The 23,868-nt window shown below is 41.0% G+C and overlaps 1 protein-coding gene across 1 annotated transcript in view; it reads left to right on the top strand.

Moving 5' to 3' along the window:
* Positions 1-23,868, top strand: part of LOC145412376 (uncharacterized) — a 119,663-nt gene that overhangs the window by 78,971 nt on the left and 16,824 nt on the right. The window contains 1 exon segment of the mRNA XM_080282265.1: positions 367-465. Within this exon segment, the coding sequence (XP_080138391.1) occupies positions 367-465 (99 nt within the window).

Below are 23,868 nucleotides of genomic sequence, written 5' to 3'. Positions count from 1 at the left end.
CCCTGGGAATACGTGGGCAATAATATTTTCTCCTAGCAAAACCAAGGCTATGACACGGAGAGATATCAAAATTATGTATAAAGACTTGTAAGTGCTAGAATCTTAGTTTGTCTATTATTCACTGTATATGGCAAAAGCGTCCTCCAAAAGATGACTAGTTTTGTGGCTAGATACCAAGCTTGTACCTACGCTTCATCCTCACACTCATAGTAAGTACTGTACCTCTTAGCTCGGTGATAGCCATCTGACTCTTACTGTGCCAACATCACATATTCGTGCAATCCCCTCATCCCTTATCTTTTTTTTTTTTTTTTTTGCTTGTTTAACTCACATTAACCATTCCTCTCTCTCTTTCTCTCTTTGCAGCTGGAGGAACTTTCGAGCGATCTCAGTCATGGTCATGGAGCTGTCCGTTTGCTGTTGAGACGGTGGGGTAGAGCACTAAAGAGGCTGATTCACAAGACCGCTCGCACATTACAGTATTAGTCATAAACAATGATCCGGGATGTTGTGCCGTACAGACAATACCAAATACACCATACTACGCACCACACCTCGCACCAGATAAATGGCATGACACCGTAGATTTAAAACTTTTCCTCGATATTAGACCACATGACACAGTTCACGTTCTATGCAATAAAAGCCACAGACATCTACTGCAGACTCAGCACTTCAGTGAAACGTCCATCATTAAACTAAGCAGACTACGAGTATTTGCTATACACCTTTTGCCACGCGCATTTTACTATTTACCACTAAATAAATACACACACACACACACACACACACACACACATATAGATAGATAGATAGATAGATAAATAAATAGATAGATAGATAGATGATACACAGGTGAAAGCACCTACTCAGAAACAGTAACCCCCTCTGCCATTATTGGTTTTAGTGTAGCATTTTGGGCATACTCATAATTAATTTTCCCACTGTCGCATTTTTTTCGCTTTTCTTATCCCTACCTCACCGCATCTGCGGGTAGGACATGGTAAAGAGATGCTGATGATGAATGAAATAGTTGCCTCTCATGCTACCAGCGAGCAAGTGCCACAAGCAAGCGAAGTTTACTGTCAGTTAAGTTTGGAAATGAGAGGCTCGGCAGCATAATTCCGTTCAGCATGGGTATTCACCTCAATACCACAGTCAGCCACCTCAGTCAAGCAACCCTAATGGGATTGGTTAGGTCTGGTTAGGTTAGATTGATAGGAAAGAGTAATTGTGCCTGGGAAACACAGTGAGCATATTTTCGAGAATAACCTATGGTTAGTTTTGAAACTAAGAGGCGAGCGTCGTTCCTGGCTGAGGACAAGACCCACAGTTATGTGAGCCTTGGATGAGGGTTCCCGGTGGTGTGACGAATACGCATACAGAACTGGAATATGCGGCCCGGCCCAAGGCGACCCTCATGCAAAGCAGAAGCTAATAATTACTCCTACGTGAAGAAGAGTTCAAATTCTTTCTGCAGGTGATACATTCATTCAGTTTTGTTGTCAACTAAAAACTCGAGTTTTCCAAGGGAGTGTTCGGCAATAATAACTGAACGCGTGAATTACAAAATCAAATTTAAAAAGATTTCTCTTCGCAACACTGTTTTTTAAATTAGCTCTAGTAATAAAATATCGGAGATTCCGCCTATAATTTATATCACAAGGTTATAATGATAACATTGTGCTAGCTGGCTCGTCACGCGCTCACAAAGCACATTTTACTGGTAATCAGTTATTTCCTCTGCGGTTAGTAATCTAGAGTTAAAAATTGATTTATTGTTTATTGGAAGGGTACCTATACGTTTGTAATAATTGTAATTTTATGTCCACTTCATTATGCTTACCTACTTTTTTTCTTTCTTAAAAGAAAAGCTTAATTTTCAATGCTGCAAAACATGGTGAGAAAATGGCCGTAATTAGTGAACAATTGCCAAGTACAGTATTAGAAAAATGAGTAATGCTGTGTACACACGACTCCAGCATTTGATCAAAGATCATGAATTGTAGGGTAATTAATATATCTCATACAAATCAGAGGCGTTATTGTAAAAATATCACTGATTGGAAAAAAAATATTTTCCCTGCAGTGAAATTCTTGTTTATGATTTCACATACATCTCAGTAATACTCGAATTTTGTAGTAATATTTAACTAGGCCTAATACTTGATCAGCATTAGATTCAGGTAAATAATAGTGGAATGATACTTATTGTCGGAGTCGTTGATATATATATATATATATATATATATATATATATATATATATATATATATATATATATATATATATATATATATATATATATCCATCCATCCATCATCCAATCCTATGTCGCTCCACGAGGAGCGTAGGAGCCCGGGGGTAGGCAAGCTGGTCCTGACATTTAAGATAAGAGTGACCAGCCTCACTCGTCCCTGACTGGCACTATGTGAGCAATAAACCCCAACCAAATCCGATTTGAACACCTTAATTACCCACTAAACCACCAGGCGCCATTATTTGGTTTTATGGTTACCACCCAGCGTAGTAAATGGTTTCCTGGCGTACAGGAATCCATTTGGCTTGTCACTCAGTGTGGAGTCACCCACAGACAGATGGACAAGGAAAGAATAAAGGAAATAAAGACACAAGAGGGAAAGTAAAGTCACCTTTAGGCAGAAGGAAGAGGAAAGAAAAGAAAGAAGAGTAAGGAAAGAAGAGAGGAAAGGAGAAACACCCAAAGAAGCACTATATCTAGTGAGTGGATGGTGAACTCCCCCACCTACCACAAATACAGCATATATATATATATATATATATATATATATATATATATATATATATATATATATATATATATATATATATATATATATATATATTGTTATGTCCTCGTACCACACTGCCACAGGCTCCAGCAGCAGCAGATAAGTATAGGAAGGATGTTGACCAGTGGGTTATTCTTCATATGATCAGCCTTTTGGTGCACTGCACACAAGATCAGCTGAGGGAAAAACGAACACTAGCTACTTATATTCACTGTCTTTATTTTCCAAATAATTACACTTAATGCTTTCCAACTTCACTTCACTACTTTCACAAGCACCGAAGATACACAAACTGCAATAACACTTCACTGTTTGCCAACAACATTTCACTATTTTTACATGTACCAAAAATACACAAACTGCAATAACTCTTCACTGTTTGCCAACAACACTTCACTATTTTTACAAGTACTGAAAATATACAAATTGCACTGCACTCACACTGACCTACACTCAAACTGAACTGAAATCCGACTGAAACTGCACTAGTCTCGTCCTGATCCTTATATAAGTTCCCTATATTCTAGAGTGTTCTACATTTCTCCACAGATCTCGTGCATTCCCGAAGGGAGCTATGGTTACAACAGTTACCAGTTCGGAGACATCCAAAACATGCCAGAGTTTTCCTACACTACATAACACTCTAAATTATTTAGCATACAGCATAAATTACATAATTTAACAATCACATAAATAAGACGTTATTGAGAAAAAGCTCACAAAAATTAATGCATAACACAAAATAACTCACAAACAGCAGGCGAACTGGCAACTCTGACTTGTACTGGAACTACAACAAACATCAGGAAATCTCCAGAACAATCTAGCTAATAATCCAGCTTCGAAACACTACTCCCTTCCTAATCCTTTTGTCGTCCCGACAAAACCACACAATGTATACAAACATAATCCTTCATCCAAACTAATCATTTTATTATACACAAAGTAATCTTTCAACTTATCAGGTCTTCTCCTATGCCACTTCCGACGATGCCCCTGCTCTTCCACATAGTCCATTCCTCCTGGAATGTCTCGGTCCTCTTCCTGATGCACTTCTTCTCTTAGGAAACTGCCACCATCCTCTTGTACTTCAGCTCCTTCGTCCTCTTCAACATCCTCGGCTGCGGGTTAGCACGATTACACTGAGACTTCCCAGCTGTACTGTCCTGGCCCATGGTACTGCCACAGACGATTCACGTGTACGACCTTTGGCGAGATTTCTTGCCTCCCAGAATCCGGTACTTTACGTATGATAGGCAGTCCAACACAGTGTAAGGCCTATCCCATGAGCTGTGTAGCTTTGATGACTTCTTTTCTCTGTCAATATCCCTGAAGCTCACCTCACTTGCCTTGGCATCTTACTTGCACTTCATCACTTCTCCTGAAAACTTAAGGGCTCCTCACACTGGATGATGTACCTCAACCACCCTTTCCTGAAGATGCTTCGCATAGCTGGTGGTGGCTGTCGGCAGCTCTTCGCCAGGTGGTCTTCCCACTAACAAGTCAACAGGTAAGCATAACTCATGGTCCAACGTCAGTTTTGCGGGAGTATAGCCAATAGACTCATGGGATGCAGCCGACATGCCATCAGCAACACAGGTAATTTCTGGTCCCATCTATTTGCCCTTCTATGCAGTACTTGGCCAGTTCTTGTCCCAGGGTCTAGTTGAATTTCTCCACAATCCCTTGCTGACTGTGGCCTTAGTGGGGTTGTCCTGGTCTTCTTGATCCCCAGTAACTTGCAGCACTCATGGAACACAGCAGACTCAAAGTTTCTACCCTGGTCTGAATGTAGCTCTTGTGGCAGCCCCAAACGACAGAAAAACTGGTCAACCAACACCTGAGCAACAGTTACAGACTCTTGATTGGGGGTAGCATAGGCTTCTGGCCACTTTGTGAAGTAGTCCATGGCAACACATATAAACCAGTTTCCTCTTTCAGTGGGTGGCAAAGGCCCAGTAATGTCCACCACGACTTTTTCCACTGCCGCACCCACTTGGTACAGTTGGAAAGGGGCGCAATCCCGTTTCTTGGGTCACTTCTTGGCACAACATACTTCACAGGCCCGACACCACTCTTCAACATCCTGACGCATGCCAATCCAGTAGAATTTCTGTCGCAGCTGTCTTAGAGTTTTCTTCACTCCCAGGTTCCCACTAGTGATCTAGTTGTGAGACTCATCCAAGATCCCAGACCTCATTTTCTTCGGAACCACCAATTCCCAATACTTGTTGAGGCCATCAGGTGTCTCCCTCTGACGCTCCAGTACTCCATTGTTCAAATGATGAAGGTCCCACTAACTCTAATAGAGTTTAGTCGCAGGAATGAACCTGGAAACTTCTTCCCGAGATGGTTGCACTGTACTTTGTTGCAGCCACACTAGCACTGGTCGTAGATCTGCATCCTCCATCTGCACCCTCTTCAGGTCTGCATCTCACGTTGGCCTTGTCACTACAGTACGGCAGCATTTCTTGCTAAGATTCCCATTCCTACAACACTGCTTACTGTCTGTTCTGTCTTCTCACACACTATTCATCAAGGTTCTCCTGCATTTCCTCAGTGGTGGGACTTGGGGAAAACTGGCTGGTTGTTGCCTCTCGTCACCAACCATCACTAATTTACCCTCATCCTTCTCATTTGGACACTCATAGCTGAAATGTCCCACCTCACCACATGCCCAACACCCATTTGTCACTACAGGGGATTTCCTTACACTGCTCTGTTCTTGCTCCTTCTTCCATTTGTAACAATCCACCTTCTTGTGTCCCAGCTTCCCACAGAACCAGCAACCTCCTTCGATCTTCTCCTGTTCTCTCTTCCACTTGTTGCAGTCCACTTTCCGATGTCCTGGCTTTTCACAGTGCCAGCAACTTCCTTCAAATTTCACTGCTTCACGAACCTGTGCCTTTCTTACCTTGAATCCTGCACTATGACCTGCCTGAAAAGCGGATGTACTGGACCTGATGTAAGGCTCAAATTCTAGAGCCCTGGCTTCTGGGTTGGACCTGCTTTACTTGCACTTTCAGCTCTGCACTGCCAAGAGCATCGATGAACTGGTCTCTCAGAAGAATAGCCAACAGGTTAGGTGCTGCTCCAGGGTATGCTTTGTAAGCCATACTCTCCAGATCATGAGCAAACTGCTGTAGGGATTCGCCTCGAGCCCGTACACAGGTACGGAATCGTGCTCTGTAAACTTCCGTCTGGTACATGGTCCCATATCTGTGCTCCAGCACTAGGGACTGATAACTGATCCTTTCCATCACTGACATCTGGCCCAGAATTTCCATTGTGGCAACCTTAAGGCTAGTAGCAAGCTGCGCTGTCCTCTGCCTTTCATCTCAACCATTCTGATCAGCAAGTAACTCAAACTGTGCACGGTAAGCTTCCCAAGATACTCTACAACCAAATTCCTGTGGTTTCTTTTTAACTGTACCCCCAATATAGTCATTCACTTCACTGGTTTGGGGCCTAAAAACTGAGGCATCATAATTAAGTCCAGGACTTAAATCTCCTACATTCTGATTATTCAATCCTGTTATGCTCCTTCAAGATTCACCATACACTGTCCATTCTTTTCATATGCTTCCTGTACACTAACCTCAGGCTCAGCAGTACAACACTTCTCTACAGCCTCAATTTTCTCACTAATCTTTACATGGTCGACTACATGCTTCAACTGGTTATCTATATGCTGTCTGCACTCCCTCACTACTCCCTCACTAATCTTCAGCTGGTTTTCAACATGCTGTCTACACTCCGTCACAATTCCCTCACTAATCATGAGCTGGTCGTCTACGTGCTTCACCTGGTCGTCTAGATGCTGTCTGAACTTCATCACATTATTGCTTACCTCACACTTCTGCTGCTGTAGCTTAGTGTATACTTCCTCCTTCAACTGCTGCTGCTTATCCTTCATTTCCCCCATGAAAGCATCCAGCTGTCCTTGCATCCTCAGTTGTAATTCACTCTGTTGCTCTGTAATGCCTCCTGAAGCTGTTTGAATCATTCTGTTATTCATTCTGTGCCTGTAATTGTTCTTTGAGTTCTTTCTGCCCTTCATTCTGTGCCTGTATGTGTTCTTTGAATTCTTTCTGTCCTTCATTCTGTGCCTGTAATTGTTCTCTGAGTTCTTTCTGTCCTTCATTCTGTGCCTGTAGTCCTTCATTCTGTGCTTGTAGTTGTACACTTTGTGCTTGTACTTGTTCAGTAAGTCCTTTCAGTCCCACGTTCTGTGCCTGTAGTTGTACATTTTGGGCCTGTAATAGCTTCACGATTGTCGTCAGGGACATTTCCTCCTCCTCCTGCCCAGCTTGGGACCTTGTCTGCACACCCCCTTGCTCCATGTTGAAGATTTGACTCTGCAGCACCTAATCCAAACTCCTGAAACCAGTGTTATGTCCCTGTCCCACACTGCCACAGGCTTCAACAGCAGTAGTTCAGCACAGGCAGGATGTTGCCCAGTGAGTTGTTCTTGCTATGGTCAGCCTTTTGGTGTACAGCACACAAGATTAACTGAGGCAAAATCAAACACTGGCTACTTAAGTTCACTTTATTTTCCAAATAATTACACAATGCTTTCCAACCTCACTTCACTACTTTCACAAGCACCGAAGATACACAAACTGCAATAAAACTTCACTGTTTACCAACAACATTTCACTAGTTTTACATGTACCAAAAATACACAAACTTCAATAACTACTTCACTGTTTGCCAACAGCACCACTATTTTTACAAGTAATGAAAATATACAAACTGCACTGCACTGACAATGAACTACACTCAAACTGAACTGAAAACCAACTGCAACTGCTCTAATCTCTTCCCCATCGCCATAAGCTCCCTATATTCTAAAGTGTTCTACATTTCTCCCCAGATCTCGTGCATTCCCGAAGGGAGCAATGATTACAAGTTACCAACTCCGATACATCCAAAACATGCCAGAGTTTTCTTACACTGCATAACACTCTAAATTATTTAGTATACAACTTTAATTAAAATACATAATTTAACAGACAATCACATAAATGAAACATTATGGAGAATAAGAGCACAAAAAAATAATGCGTAACTTACAAACTATGCTTACAAACAGCAGGCTAACTGGCAACTCGACTCGTACTGGAACTACGACAAACATCGGGAATTCTTCAGAACAATCTAGCTAGCAATCCAGTTTCTCAACATTATATACTGGAGAAACACACGTCACACCTATGTATAGATGTGGAAAGGTTTTAACGCTCCAGCTAGGAATCAAACCTAAGACCGCTAGATAGAAGTCAGTCACTGTTACCACTACACCATGGCATGATAAAAACTAAGCTTTCCACATATGTACACACGTGTAATGTGTTTCTCCAACATGTAAAAAGGAAAATGTGTACTGACTGAGATTAAAACTGCTCTATCACTTGCCGAGATGCGTGGGACTAAGCAATAATCCTGTTGTGTCAGAAATATGTATCATCATATGGATTGGGGTTGAAATATATCCTCCCATAATGGATTTATGTAGTTCATTGTTGAAGTTAGGTAACTTAGTATTATCATGCCATGGTGTATTGGTAACAGTGCCTGACTTCTATCTGGAGGTCTTGGGTTCGATTCCCGGCTGGAGCGTTAAAAACTTTCCTTATATATATATATATATATATATATATATATATATATATATATATATATATATATATATACACACAGTGACCCAGAAAAACATTCCACATATCAAAGGTAAGTGAAAAAAAAATGGTTAAAATAATCAAAATATTATTTGCACATATGATACTTCATTCAATACAGTTTTTATTCATCATGTTTTAAAGATGACATCCTGCAAATGGTGGCCGTCATTGTCTATACACGCTTGGAGGCGATTTCTGAATGCTGCCATGGCTCGACGGGTCATGTCAGGTGGAACAGCGGCTATCTCCTGCTGAATAGCAACCTTAAGGGCTTCATGAGTTTGGGGTCGATGGAGTATACACTCGTGATTTAAGGTAGCCCCACATACAGCTCGAAGAGCATTGCATGTGCTGAGGGAAATATTTCCTGATCTGGTGATCTCGTTGTGGGACGATGTTGGGTGGCCGGCCCGTTCCCCTGACCTCTCCCTTTGTGATTTTTTTCTGTGGGGCTACCTTAAATTACGAGTGTATACTCATCGATCCCAAACCCTTGAAGCCCTGAAGGTTGCTATTCAGCAGGAGACAGCCGCTGTTCCACCTGACATGACCCGTCGAGCCATGGCAGCCTTCAGAAATCGCCTCCAAGCGTGTATAGACAATGACGGCCACCATTTGCAGGATGTCATCTTTAAAACATGATGAATAAAAACTGTATTGAATGAAGTTTCATGTGTGCAAATAATATTTTGATTTTCTTTAACCCTTTTTTTTTTCATTTACCTTTTAAATGTTGGAGATTTTTCTGGGTCAACCTGTGTATATATATATATATATATATATATATATATATAAATATATATATATATATATCTAAATATATATATATATATATATATATATATATATATATATATATATATATATATATATATATATATATATATAACCGAAAGTCCTTAGACTGAGCTACATTCTAAAACTCACCCGGCGGTATCCAGTATAATGCGGGGAAGTCTCAGGCTGCCGGTGTGAGCTTGGGTGGGAGTAGAACTTAACAGAACCGACACTGATAACTCTGTCTGAGCTGTCCCTGCAGCACACAAGAATTCTCCCAGTGATGTGAAAGGGAGCGTTAAACATGGTCAGCCTATATATACCTGTATATGTGTCAATCCATATATATATATATATATATATATATATATATATATATATATATATATATATATATACAGTATATCATGTGTACATACTGAAGCTGTGTATCAGAATCCAGCTGATTACTGTACATGTTTCTTAAATGTAACATCTGAATACATATTCTGGATAGTTTTTTTGTTTGTATTTACTTTTTTTTTTTGAGCTAGGGTACACTAAGAGATACACAGTATGCATGGAACTGACGTACTCTCTTCGGGAAGTGATTCCCGAGGTCACTAACCGCGCGTCCACACGTATGCTCAGACATATGTTGGCAACACAGCTGGCAACATGTTCGGGAACATGTTTGCAGCAGTATTTGGACAAATGTATGCAAACATGTTTCAGTGCAGTTCCGAACGCTGGCAACAGAGGTGATGGGATAAGTGTGTCCATACGAGGCAGCTGAGACTTCATCATGATGTCAACATGATCTGGAATCTGCTGCTCCCAACATGTTTGCAGCGTGTTCGTTACTGTGTTGCTTACATGCTGCCAACACTTGTTTGAGCACACGCGTGGACGCGCACTAAGACATTAATGTTAGAACACATGTCGATTTTCAAATTGTTGTGGAAAAAAGAGAACTTAAATTTGAATGGCCTCATGTGAAAAAAAAAAAGTCCATTTGCACTTCATGTTGCCATACTCTACAGTATACTCTTCAGTGCTTTATCCTTACATATGATAATTTTAACAATTACCAATAAAAACATTACGACTTGTCTATTAAAAAAAAATGCAGTAATGAAATGTATAGTCAATGGTAACATTTCTTGAAAATGGATTACTTTTGTCCATCACAACCACTCAGATTGAAGTATTCTATGCTCCGTAATTATCCGTTGCGAATACCGGTGTTTGTTTAATATTTATTTCTTAGTTGCGGCCATACTTGCTCCAAACATGTGATCGTCAAGAAGAAACGAGGCTTTGGGGTCTGTCCAACGTTCAGACTCGGATATTGCAGCGTTTCTTACCCGGTGATTCGTTTAATCTTGTCGATCACATGTTTTGGGCAAGTGTGGCCGCACCCGTAGAATGGTCTAATAAATCGCATTCTGAAGTTATTACGTCAATCAAGGGCAAAAGGAACTGCGAATGTTGTTGACGGAGATCAGTTGTATTGCAAGGTCTTTTATTGGAGGAAGCAAGCCGTTCTTTGTGGCCACACTTAATGGCTCTACTCTTAAGCAGATAAGGTAGTGTTGCCATACCATTTACTCTGAGGAATATGTGGAGCACAGTAGCCCAAAGTCATAAACATCAATCTAAGCCATACCAAACACCGTAATGTTGGTAAATAAATATTACTGATCGACGATGATGCACCTTCTTCCTGTTGAATAGTGTATACTTCACTATAATCATGCCTTCTCCAGGCGATCTTATTGTCTGACAGAGTGATCGAACTGAAAGAATTACAGGATATACGAGTACAGTGTGGCCCATACATAACTCTCAGTATCCACCCCTCTTGGATATTTCTCATGTGTTGTGGGGACGGCTCAGTAGCAATATCTTACCTGCATCATTTATTCATTTTCTACTCCTGATCCCAAACCACCCCCTCATTGGCTGACTGAGTCATCCCCGCAACACATATGATAGTCACGTTAGTTTCTAGTACATCACTCATTTCGGGCCTCCCTGTATATCCATCTGTAACCCTATTACTTCCAGTGTTATCTCATAAGCCGAATGTTCGTACAATCGCCTGGTAGCGGCAAGGATGAATCATCTATGTACCTGCGCCGAAGCAATTGAAATTAGGTTGTTATGTGTAATGGAACAGTAGACATTTTTTTCTTTAATAAGACCCATTCTTATGTAAAAGATATGATTCCTAGTGCAGACCGGACACACACACACACACACACACACACACACACACACAAATGTGGCAAATCAAACAGTCACGGAGGACACAGTCAACCGTTACGGTTGCAGAAAAGACAATGTGCTTGATGACGCTGTAGCCTAATCTAAATGGCACAGTGAGAGTAAAATGAATGATAACAAAATAAATCACCTGCATTTCTTATTTAATAAAATCTCAGCGAGCGTATAATGGGTATCACTGTCACAATCACTCGGCTATTTGCAGCGAGATTTATTTTTATTCCGCTCAAAGGATCAGCAGGAGACCAAGTCAGACACCAGTAACCAAGCTAAAGTAATGTTCGTGAAGCCTCTGTGCCTTCTGCAGAGGTTCATGTCACAATCTTCATTACAAGCAGCAATGATCGACACATTAAGCGATATTGATTACTATCAACTGCCGGAATGTGGTGATTTTACGTTACACTTGGGGTAATTACTTATTAACTCTCACGCTCACGACGTGCGAGTGGGTATTACGTTCTCGCGCGTTTGAATGTGTGTGTGTGTGTGTGTGTGTGTGTGTGTGTGTGTAATTCACCGGGTCGGTCAGGATCAGTTGATGGTCGTGATCGTCAGCTTTTACCATCCCGGAAGGGAGCTGAGAGCTCATATAGTCCGATCTAAGGGCAAGGCTGTGACCTTCACACACGCACACACCCGTCCCCTTGCTCAAGGGGGACAGTAACCACCCACTTCGTCAGTGAAACTTTTCGCAACCTGAGCGAGGCGCGAACTCCCGTCCACCAGATGGCAAGCGAGAGCGTTACCACTGCACCAGCGAGCGGTTTTTGTGTGTGTGTGTGTGTGTGTGTGTGTGTGTGTGTGTGTGTGTGTGTGTGTGTGTGTTAACAAAATAAGCAAAAATATTTTCTCCAATTTCAACCAAAATTGGTAAATGATTGGAAAGAACCTATAGTTCTTCAGGACGACAGATCCAAAGCCAAAGTCACAAGACTAATAAAATTTGAAATAAAGTCCACTTACACAGTTTCTACCTACTTTTGACCAATCTTGAGGGAAGGAATTAAAATAAAACAAGAACGAAGGGATTCAGTTACGGGAACAATCAGAGAGAGAGAGAGAGAGAGAGAGAGAGAGAGAGAGAGCAGCTGCTTTTGTAGTAAAGACACCCGGTTCCACGTAACACATGTTTTCCTCTCTCGGGACGGAGTCCCGCGAGGTAATGTTTTTGGTTGTTTCTTTTATCTGTTTTGTTTTTTGTTTCTTTGTTAGCAACATTATGGAAAAACGGCTGAATGAAATTACATGAAACTTTCAGGATATGTGGGCACTGGTCTCAAAAGAGAGTGATTAAATATTGGAGGTAATCAAATGACCCTGACACGTCAAAATCAAGGTCACCTATTTTCAGAGGGTTGTAACTTGAAACCAATTGAAGATAAAGATAGTTACTGTTATCAACATACAGGTGGAGGCGCCGATCATCCACCCACTTAGTGTAGTGGTGCGGTGTTTTAGGGTAGCTCTACATTGAGTGGCAAGCCATAATTTCCTGTAAACCAGGAAAGCATTTACAATGCTGGGTAGTAACCTTATAGCCAACCAACACGTGTTCCCCACGTGACAACGAGTGGGTTGGCGGAGTGTTAGTGCCCCTCCCCGGAAAACAACGAACAAGAAGCCTCGGACCAGGACTGACCAAGAGATGACGACTAAGGACCGAACGAAGGAAATGGTACGGATAGCTACATGGAATGTAAGGGGTGCAAATGATGAGGTGAAAGAAGAATGGGGGTGCAAAAGTGGATGAATGTGGATTAAGTGAAAATAAATGGAGAGGTGAGAGTGTTAGAGAATGGGAGCATGGATGGGGTATATGCGAGGGAGTGGGTGAGAATGAGAGGGCAAAAGAGGGTGTGTGTATTGTTGTGTGTGAGAGATGGAAGGAGAATATAAAAGAGTATGGATTAGTTGGCTCAAGGATTCTGTGGGTAAGACTGAAAGTTGAATTTCAAATGTGGACGATTGTGTGCATGCATGCGCAAACGCAAGATCGTGCAAGCAGAGTGAGAGGTGGGTTCTGGAGATATGTGGAAGCGTGCATGAAAAATATGAAAGGAATGAGAGTTTTTTTGATTGGAGATTTCAATGGAAAACTAGGGAATGTGAAGGTGGATGGAGTAGTTGGTGAGTGGGGTGTGCCGGCAGACATGGATGAGAATGGCAGTGCTTTAATGGACATTAGTGCCGGGAGGGGGTTGGTGATAGCTAATACCCTCTTCAGGCACAAAATGATCCGTAGGTATGTATGGCGAGTGATGAGAAGGGTGGATGGTGAAATGAATGAACGGAAGGCAGTGATTGATTATGTGCGAGTGAGTGAAAGGATGAGGTGTGTGATGGAGGCAAGAGTATATTAAGGATGTGGGAGTGGGCTTGAATCAAAGTCCAAATGAAATGGAGAAATAAAAGAAGGGAAGGACAGGAGGAAGTAGTTCATACCAGGAAGATGGAAAGGTTACAAGAGAATGGAAAAAAGGCAGAATATAAGAGGGAAGTGGAGGAGCGATTGGGTAAATATGGATTAGGGCAGATGGGAAACATGGAAGGTGTGTGCAAGATTTTCACAGAAGAAATCTGTGCAGCATGTGAGGTGGTGTGTGAGGTAAGGAGAAGACGAAAGGGGGTGCAGGGAACAGCATGGTGGAAGGAAGAGGTGAGAGAGGCTGTGACACAAAAAAAGAAAACATATGGTAAGTGCATGAGAAACAGGGACGTGGAAGACGTAGAGAGACGGAAGAGAGAGTATGTAGGAAGGAAGAGAGAGGTGAAAAGAGTAAGAGAGAGTAAGAAGAGAATGGATGAGGAATTTGGAAGGAATTTGTAAAGTGAAGGGAATGTAAGAAAATTTTCTGGAAAGAGGTAAAGAGAGTTAGTCACTGTGCCAAGTAAGTTAGTTGGGGCTTGAAAGATTAAAATGGTAGATTACTTGTGGAGAAGGGAGAAAAAGTGAGCAGATGGATAGGACACTTTAAGGAATTGTTGAACATAGAGAATGAAAGTAATGTGAGTATAAGTGGCTGGGGAAAGGCTGGGAGAAGGAGGGATGTGAGAAGAGAGGAAGAGATCAGTAGGGTGGAAGTTGTGGAACCAATGAAGAAAGTTAAAATGGGGAAAGCCCCAGGAATTGGTGGAATGTGTGGTGAAATGCTGAAGCATGGGGGAAAGATAGTAGTAGAATGGATGTGGAAGATTGGCAGATTGGCCTGGGCGGAAGGTAGAGTCCTGGAGGATTGGAAGTCAGGTAGAATTATTTCCCTGTACAAAGGAAAAGGGGAAAAAAAAAAGTGTGTGGTAATCACAGGGACATTTGTCTTCTCAATGTAATGGGAAAAGTATATGGTAGGATACTTATTGACAGAGTTAGGTAAATAACAGAGGAATTAGTTGGAGAAGAACAGGGACGTTTTAGGAAGGGAAGAGGCTGTGTAGATCAGACATTCATTCTTACAGCTTTAGTGGAAAAGTTTCTAGAGAAGGGAAAGAAGTTGTATGTGGCCTTCATGGATTTGGAGAAAGCATATGACAGGGTGGACAGACAAGGATTGTGGAAAGTATTAAGAATATATGGAATAGATGGGAAGTTGTTGAAGACCGTGAAGAGTACGTATGAGGGTGCTAAGGCTGGAGTGCGTGTGGATAGTGAAGTGAGTGAATTTTTCTATCTGAAGGTTGGATTGAAACGAGGATGTGTCATGTCTCCATGGCTGTTCGATCTGTATATGGATGGGGTTATAAAAGAGATACAAGGAAAGGTAGTGGATTATGGAGCGGCCCTAGTGATAGATGGCAATGTTTGGAAACTCCCTGTACTGTTGTTTGCAGATGATACTGAGTTTTTAAGTGAAGATGAAAGGGAGCTGCAAGGTTTGGTGGATGACTTTGGGAGAGTGTGTATGAAACGGAATATAAAAGTGAATGTAGGGAAGAGTAAAGTTATGGTCTTCGTGAGAAGTGGTCAGTGAATGTACAGTGAGGTTGGATGAGGAAATGGAAAAAGTGAGTTTAAGTACCTGGGTGGTGTGATGAGTAAGGATGGAAATTTAGAGGGTGAAGTGCTTGAAAGAGTACAACAAGGAAGAAAGATTACTGGTTCCTTGAAAGCAGTGATAAGATACAGGAAAGTGAGCATGGAAGTGAAAAAGTTACTACGTGACAGTATTGTGTTACCAATTCTAACTTATGGAAGTGAAGCTTGGACCTTGTTGGAGGGACAGAAGTCAAGAGTGAGAGCACTGGAAATGAATTATTTGAGTCACATGGAGAGAGAGAGAGAGAGAGAGAGAGAGAGAGAGAGAGAGAGAGAGACTGACAAACGAGCAAGTGAAGCAGCATTGTGATGTGGATATGGATGTGATAGGAAGCGTTAGGAGGAACATATTGAAGTGATTTGGCCATGTGGAGAGGACGGAGAGTGAGAGACTGACAAGGAGAGTGTATGTGAGTGAGGTGGAGGGGGGGGAGGGAGGAGGAGGCCAAGTATGAGATTGAGGGATGGAGTGGAGAGGTATATGAGGGGGGTGTGAGCTGGGAGCAGGGCAATGAAATGGCGGTGGACAGGGCGATATGGAGGCGATTTGTTTGTTGCCACCCCTTACGGGATTAAGGCGTCTGGCAATAGATAGATAGATAGATAGACCAAGTCCTTTAACCCTGAGTGACCTTAAAAGGTCAAACTCAACGTCACGGGTATTCAGAGGGCGATAACTCGAAACTGATTGAATATAGATATTTATTATTATCAACATGTACAGAGTCATATGTGGGCGTGTGACTGGTACCATGACCTTTGACCTTAAATTGACCTTGAAAGGTCAAACTCATGGTTGAAGATAGAGAGATTTACTATTATCATGATATAGGAAGTCTCACATGGGCTTTGATTCGCTAGACAGTAGATAGGGACAGTGGGAATCTCGTTAATCCATTCATGCGCGTCACTAATTAGATGACGAGGCATTTGGCTACCTTGAGTGGTGGGGCAAGGCTTGTTGTACCTGGCACCTCTTGTTATGTTATGGTTTGGAAGACAATATTCATCACTGCAATAACTTGATGTTGGGATGAGTATTGAACAATACAGTAGAGCAGCAGCTGTCTGAGTGAAGGTTCACAAGTGAGTGTTGAATGCTTAAGGTAGTAACAGATTGATCCTCATAATTCTAGCGATTCGTTTTTCCCGCCCACCATTCCTGTATATTTTTTGGTACCAGGTTTTCATTGTCACAACAAAATGATTCTACAATTAAACATTATCACCAAAAGTACTATAAAAATTTAGATATTCGGACTTACAGTATTTTTAATAGGAGCGGCAATCTGAACTGCCCCACAAAATAACTTGCACATTGTTTTATAAGTTTCCATCTATCCATTTCCATCACTCTTCCGTCATTATAATATCCCGCACAATATCTCAAAAAGCTCACAATGAACTTAACACATGTAATAGGCGTCCACACTGAAAGTGTGGAACATGTTCGAGAGAGCGAACGAGCAAGTCAGGTAGTGCTGAATATTGTCTCATGTGGCACATCATCTTCCTCTAATTTCCTGACCTGAAAATACTAAAAAGAACTTATTAGATTACACCAAAAATATTCCCTGACACTTCCTAAAACCAATACTCCTCTTGTATTAATTTTAGGTTTAGGGATTGGGACCTAGCAGATTAATAATGACTACTTTTTGCTCACTCACAAAAATTACTTTCACCAAATCTCTCAGCGCTCTCCGATTCGAATCAGAAATCAGAAATTCAGAGTTTCTTTCGTCGATCAGGGTATTGTATTGATCTGACTCGGATTCAGTCAAAAATATTCCCCCCCCCAAAAAAAAAAAAAAGTATTATTTGTTCTGGAAAGGCAAAACCTGGTTGCACTCAGCAATCGTCAGAAAATACCGCGCTACTCATGCATCCTTAGACCGTTAATCCTTGCGTAGCCGGCTGTTATGCTAATCTGCCTTTTAAAAAACAGTTTCCTCGATTTACGGAAAAACTATTGGGAATTACGTGTTGTATATGAAATGATAAATGAAGATTTTTATACAATTTCCAAATTGGTGTCTATCTTTCTTGCAACTTCAAAACTGTCTTAGATATCATAAAAAGCTCGCTACTGTACTACAGAGTTTTCCTCTCGACCCCTGCTCCCATTTCTTGCTGATGTAATAAATCTTTCTCTAGGGTACATAATTATGTCGGGGGTCCAAACAGTGACTAAATTTGGTGTTCGAGCGACCGAAGCGAGCAAGAACAATAAAATACTGTGGAAAGTTGGGCATTGGACCGAGAAAGAATTGATAAAATTTTGGGGCTGATCTGAATCCGGATCCGGATCCTATATTCATAGATCCGGATCAGGATCCTTTTTAATGGCAATGGCATTGGCGGAGATATGCGCTCTCTGGGTGCTGTATTGTTCATTTTTATATTAAAAGCACCTCCTAAAAAGATTATAAAATAGCCTAACAAGCTAAAACACAATTGAATCCCCTCCTCCCCCAAAGAAAATCTCCGTATTCTTCTATCTTCTTTATTAGACCCTTCTAGCTCCAAAAAGACCTTTTTTTTTTTTTTTCCCCACTGAGGTTTCAGTTTCCAATCGGGCGGAGGCACGGTAAATATTGTCCAAAAAGGTAAAAGGAAATTGGTCGGATATAGCTTAACCTTTACATTTTTTATCCAATTTAGACTGTACTTAGTAGAAAGGTGGAGGGCGAGAAAAGAATGAAGCGGCTTAATTTTGAGATCAGTCAATCAGAATTTAAGGTCAAGGAATAATGTCAAATTCTTGGCCCTTTAACTCAGAATTTTTCCTCAATTTAGATTAAACTATTGGAGCAAATAAAGGTACGCTAAAGATTAAATTACTCAATTCTGAAACCAGTAAGTCTCAGAGTAAGGTCACCTGACGAGGTTAGTGTAAACACTTTTGATCCGATTTGGACCCAAGTTAGTGGAGAGATTATTGGTCATGCAATGATGAATTATTTCAATTTAGAGAGCACCCATTCAAAGGTAAAGGTCACAGAGCAAAGCCAAAATTTCGGTCGTGAACAGATTGCAAAGCGTGGGAATCGCATTTTCTCAGTGATACTTCCTTTATTATATCCAGATTATTTTATTCACCTCAAGAGACTTTTTGAGGATATGGAGGTTCGTCAGAGCCTTCACTACTTCAGTACTTTGATTATCTTAACGAATGTTACAAAAAACTTTGGAGCTTTCTTACAAAGAACGGAAGCTAAAAAATCTGTAAAACAAATACAAAACAAAATTTGATATTGTTCAAAGGTTTAGGGATGGCAGTGCTCCAAAAATAATCAGAACAAGATCGAGGCAGTGAAACGAAAAGTAATCCCATCCCTATTTTTTTTTAACTGCAATACGTGCCATCATGGTGTAGCGTAACTGCACCCAAAAAGTGTCATAATAACCGTATAATATTAACCAGCTATACGGTGCACAAAAGTATTTTTTTAAACAAGCATGGATGGGATTACATGTCATTTTACTGCCTCGATCTTCTTCCTATGATTTTTGGCACACATCTTCATCCTCTGATTTTTGGCACACATTTCATACATTTCATTAAAATCTTTTTATACTTGTCTGATCATGATTGTGCTTTATTTAGTAAAGTAATATACCAGAATAAATATATAAAACAAGAAAAGGGGTTTTAAGAGTGCAAACACCCACCCCCATCAACTGGTATAAGGCCAGATATATGACTAAAACCTTGACCTTTGATTGTTCTCAAATCAGATTTCTTTATCCATTCCTTAACTGAGCCCTTCCACAAAGTTTGGTCTAAACAGAATAGAAACTGTTTAAGGTGACCTTGCCATAATTATGACCTTGACCTTTGACCTATTCTTCTCAAAAACAGAACGTTCACCCCATGGATGGTCCTCATCTAATCCACCAATCTTCGTGAAAACAATAAAACTTTTTTTTTTTTTTTTTCATATTCAGACATAGGGGTCGAAATTTGATCTTGCCATGTTACCTTGGCCTTTTGACTGATTGTTCGCAAAAAGCAAAACTTTCTTTTTTGCCATACCCTTAACCGATTCACTAAGTTTGGTTTAAATCAGATAAAAACAGGTTGAATGCCATTGCCCTGTGACCATTGCCTTTGACCTTTTAGTGTGACTTCTCCCTTTAACTGTTTTCAAAATCGATTCCCGTTAAAATTGCCTTACCATAAACCTTACTACATATTAAGTCTAAATCACATGATTATTACTTATTTGACATTTTTTTCGTGTGATGTTGACCTTTGACTTTCTGATGTAAAAAACAATAGGTCAGTTCCTTGGCAGGTCCTTCACTCAACCACCAAGTTTGATCCATATAGGATCGAAACTGCTTTTTTTTTTTTTTTTTTTTACGCAAAGGCACATAAGTCGAGCTTTAAACTTTCCCTCTCATCTTGACCTTGACTGACTGTTCCCGTAACTGAATCCCTTCGTTCTTGTTTTATTTTAATTCCTTCCCTCAAGGTTGGTCAAAAGTAGGTAAAAACTGTGTAAGTGGACTTTGTTATTTCAGACTTTGTATTAGTCCTGTGACTTTGGCTTTGGATCTGTCGTCCTAAAAAATTAAAGGTTCTTTCCAACTTTTTACCAATTTTGGTTAAAATTGGAGAAAAAAATTTTTGCTTATTTTGTTAACACATACATACGTACACACACACACATATTCAAACGCGCGAGAACGTAATACCCACTCGCACGTCGTGAGCGTGAGAGTTAATAAGTAATTACCCCAAGTGTAACGTAAAATCACCACATTCCGGCAGTTGATAGTAATCAATATCGCTTAATGTGTCGATCATTGCTGCTTGTAATGAAGATTGTGACATGAACCTCTGCAGAAGGCACAGAGGCTTCACGAACATTACTTTAGCTTGGTTACTGGTGTCTGACTTGGTCTCCTGCTGATCCTTTGAGCGGAATAAAAATAAATCTCGCTGCAAATAGCCGAGTGATTGTGACAGTGATACCCATTATACGCTCGCTGAGATTTTATTAAATAAGAAATGCAGGTGATTTATTTTCTTATCATTCATTTTACTCTCACTGTGCCATTTGGACTAGGCTACAGCGTCATCAAGCACATTGTCTTTTCTGCAACCGTAACGGTTGACTGTGTCCTCCGTGACTGTTTGATTTGCCACATTTGTGTGTGTGTGTGTGTGTGTGTGTGTGTGTGTGTGTGTGTGTGTGTGTGTGTGTGTGTGTGTGTGTGTGTGTGTGTGTGTGTGTGTGTGTGCAAACTTGCAGGTCATCCTGTTAGTCCAGTTTGGTGGTGGATGGGTTGGTGGGCATATGGGTGAGTAGGTTAGTGGGTGGACAGAAAGGGTGGGTGAGTGGGTTGGTGTGTGGCTGGGGTGAGTGAGTAGAGTCAGTGGTTGAATGGTGTAGGTTGGGTGTGTGTGGGGAGGGGGGGTTGAATGGATGAAGTGGGTTAGGGTAGGGTGGGTGGGCAAGTGGGAAGGGTTCATTGGTGGATGGGCAAGGTGGGTAGGTGATTGGATCAGGTGAGTGGAGTGGGTAACCGAAAAAAAAAATAAAAAGAATTCCGTGGGTAAGAAGGTCCATGGGACCTATTCATATTCCAACCTACTCATGTTCTTACCATGGCGGGAATAGATTCATGCGAGAAAATGAGTCCGTGAGTACGGTAATAATTATGTACTTGGAGAACCTCCCCTAAGTAGAAGAAAATAAGTCTAATGGATGCACATTAGATTCACAGGGGATATAGGCCCGTGGGAGAACTTGGGCTTTTGTGAGAATTTCTTGTTTCCCCACAGGGTGAAACTTGGCCCATGAGAGAAAATATGTCCATGAGGTAAATAGGTTCGTCATCATTATCATCATCCAGACCTCTTTTCTTACCCCAAAGTGGGGTGAGGTAGGGTCCAGAGAGCCAGAAAAAATATATTTATATTATTACGAGATATTAACCAAAGTTTGCCCAAATGAATGAGCTTCCATTCACTCATCATTCAAGCTCCTACAGTCCTGCCTCCGCCTGCTAGACAAAACATTCTGCAGATAACTTCATATTCACCTCTCAAACTGAGTCAGTCTGACAAAGTCAAGTTAAAAAAGGTTGCCATACCCTAGCCATATTCTCCACACAATATTCATCCAGCCAGTTTGGTCACTTGTGAGTTCCCTAGCATCGTTAGCTCCTATACCTCTCTTTCTCGTACGCTCGTTTACCATATCTATCCATTTTCTTCTAGGCCTCCCAAGTCTTCTCCAACCTTCAAATTAGCTCAGATATACCCTTTTCAACACTCAGTTCACACCCATTCTCTTCAAATCTAAGCACACTTTCTTCAGCTGAAGTATCCACAGACTATCTTAATCTACATTTTTCACGAATCAAATTATTCTTTATCGTTTCTGCCCTCTACACAGTTCTTACCTGTCCCATCCCACTACTCTTGCTCTTGACTTTTCATTTTCATCCCACACCAATCTCACACCAATATATTAAAGTAGGCTCTAAAACTCTTTTATATAAGCCATTGGCAGCTACCACACTCAGCCCTCTGCCTCATATTAATGCCTGCATAATCCTAACCACTTTCCTTCCCTGTGTTATTCTACTTTCCTCTTAAAAATTTACCTTTTCTGTCACTCCACCCAGGCACTTAAACTCTCCCACTAATTCATCTCTCACATAAACTCTCCCACTAATTCGTCTCCCTCCGTTCACCGGAACATCACACTGAGAATCATCTCTCACAACAACTAACACTTCACTCATATAGACGATTATCTTTAAGTCATGGCACTCACAGACCTCTAGAAAACTGTATCAGTCTACCTAGATCTTGCCCTGTATTTGCAAGCATCGTGGAATCCTCCGCAATTATAAGAATTGAGACAGTCCATCCTTCACCATTCGTTATCAACGCCATGTTTTTTTTTTTTCTCACCCTTATAACACCATCCATATATATTGTATATTGAACAACCACAAGGACATCAAACGACATTGTCTCACACCAACACTGATCTTATATCATTCACTTAGAAGTCCACCTACCCTTACTCATGCTCTTAACAGCACCTAGCATTTTATCATCTAAATACGTACGGAAAGCCTTCCACAGTTCTCTGTTTACCTTGTCATATGCTTTTTTCAGATCCATAAATAAAGTGCGATAGTATCTGATTTTCTTCTCAGAAGCCTACTCCACTACCTGTCTCATTACAAATATTTGATCCACCTGTCCTTTACCTCTCCTAAACGTAAGATCCAAAAGAAAATAGGTTCATGGATGAATAATAGGTCAATGGAAAGACTAAGCTACTTGTGAAAAATAGGTTCATGGTAAAAAGTTGGTTCATGGCAAAAATGGGTGCACAGGGTAAAGTAAGTCTAAAGGGAGAAATATGACCATGGGGAAAGTGGGGCCATGAGGAAAACACAGGTATACAAAGAATACGTCGGTGAGAAATATAGTTTTGTGGTGAAATAGGTTCATATAGATAATGTCTCAACAACGATAGATCCATGTGTGAGAATTAGGTGCACAAGGGAAAATTTAAAAATGCAAAACCACGGCTCTGGAAAAAATAGGTGAGTAGAGTTTGATACCTAGGGGATGTAGCAAGAGACAGGATTATTTGTTATAGTCGCTTCACTTTAACCTGGCCCCGAGTTTTGTCATTTTTTTTTTTAGCTTATTGCATTTTGTTCAGTGACAGAAAAAGACGTTGCTATGGCTCGAAATCCTTCCCATAGCATTTCTTCATGATTAACACCATTTTCTTGCGTAAATGTATTGTTACAGCTCAGCAGTCAAGATGTAGAGAGAAATTTTTGGCCAAATTAGAGTAAAAACAGTATAGCTATCGTTTAACATTTGGCACCTGAAGTTCATTCGGGTCACTACATATAATGTCAGGTAACGTCTATGAACGCATGCATCAACATAACAGTGGTAACAGGCACGTTTTGGCAGGCTGTCGTGGGTGTCGCTGGGTTGAACAACGATGGAGGAGGTATAACTTGCTATTACGGACACTAAATCGACTGTCCTCCGTATATGACTTTAGCAGATTATATGGTAGAAATTTCTCATGAAAATGTTATTTTAAGCCGGCTGGCAGTGCGCGCGCGCACACACGCACACACATACAACACACACACACACACACACACACACACACACACACACACACACACACACACACACACACACACACACACATACACACACTATTACTACCACCGACACAAGGAAATACCTACGTTTATAATTACGTGTATTATTACTTTAAGATCACTT

Source organism: Coenobita brevimanus, chromosome 93 (assembly GCF_032717465.1).
Source record: "Coenobita brevimanus isolate Jiangsu-jjx chromosome 93, ASM3271746v2, whole genome shotgun sequence".
NCBI lineage: Eukaryota > Metazoa > Arthropoda > Malacostraca > Decapoda > Coenobitidae > Coenobita > Coenobita brevimanus.
The sequence above is the reverse complement of the archived record's forward strand: the minus strand, read 5'-3'. Positions and strand labels throughout refer to the sequence as shown.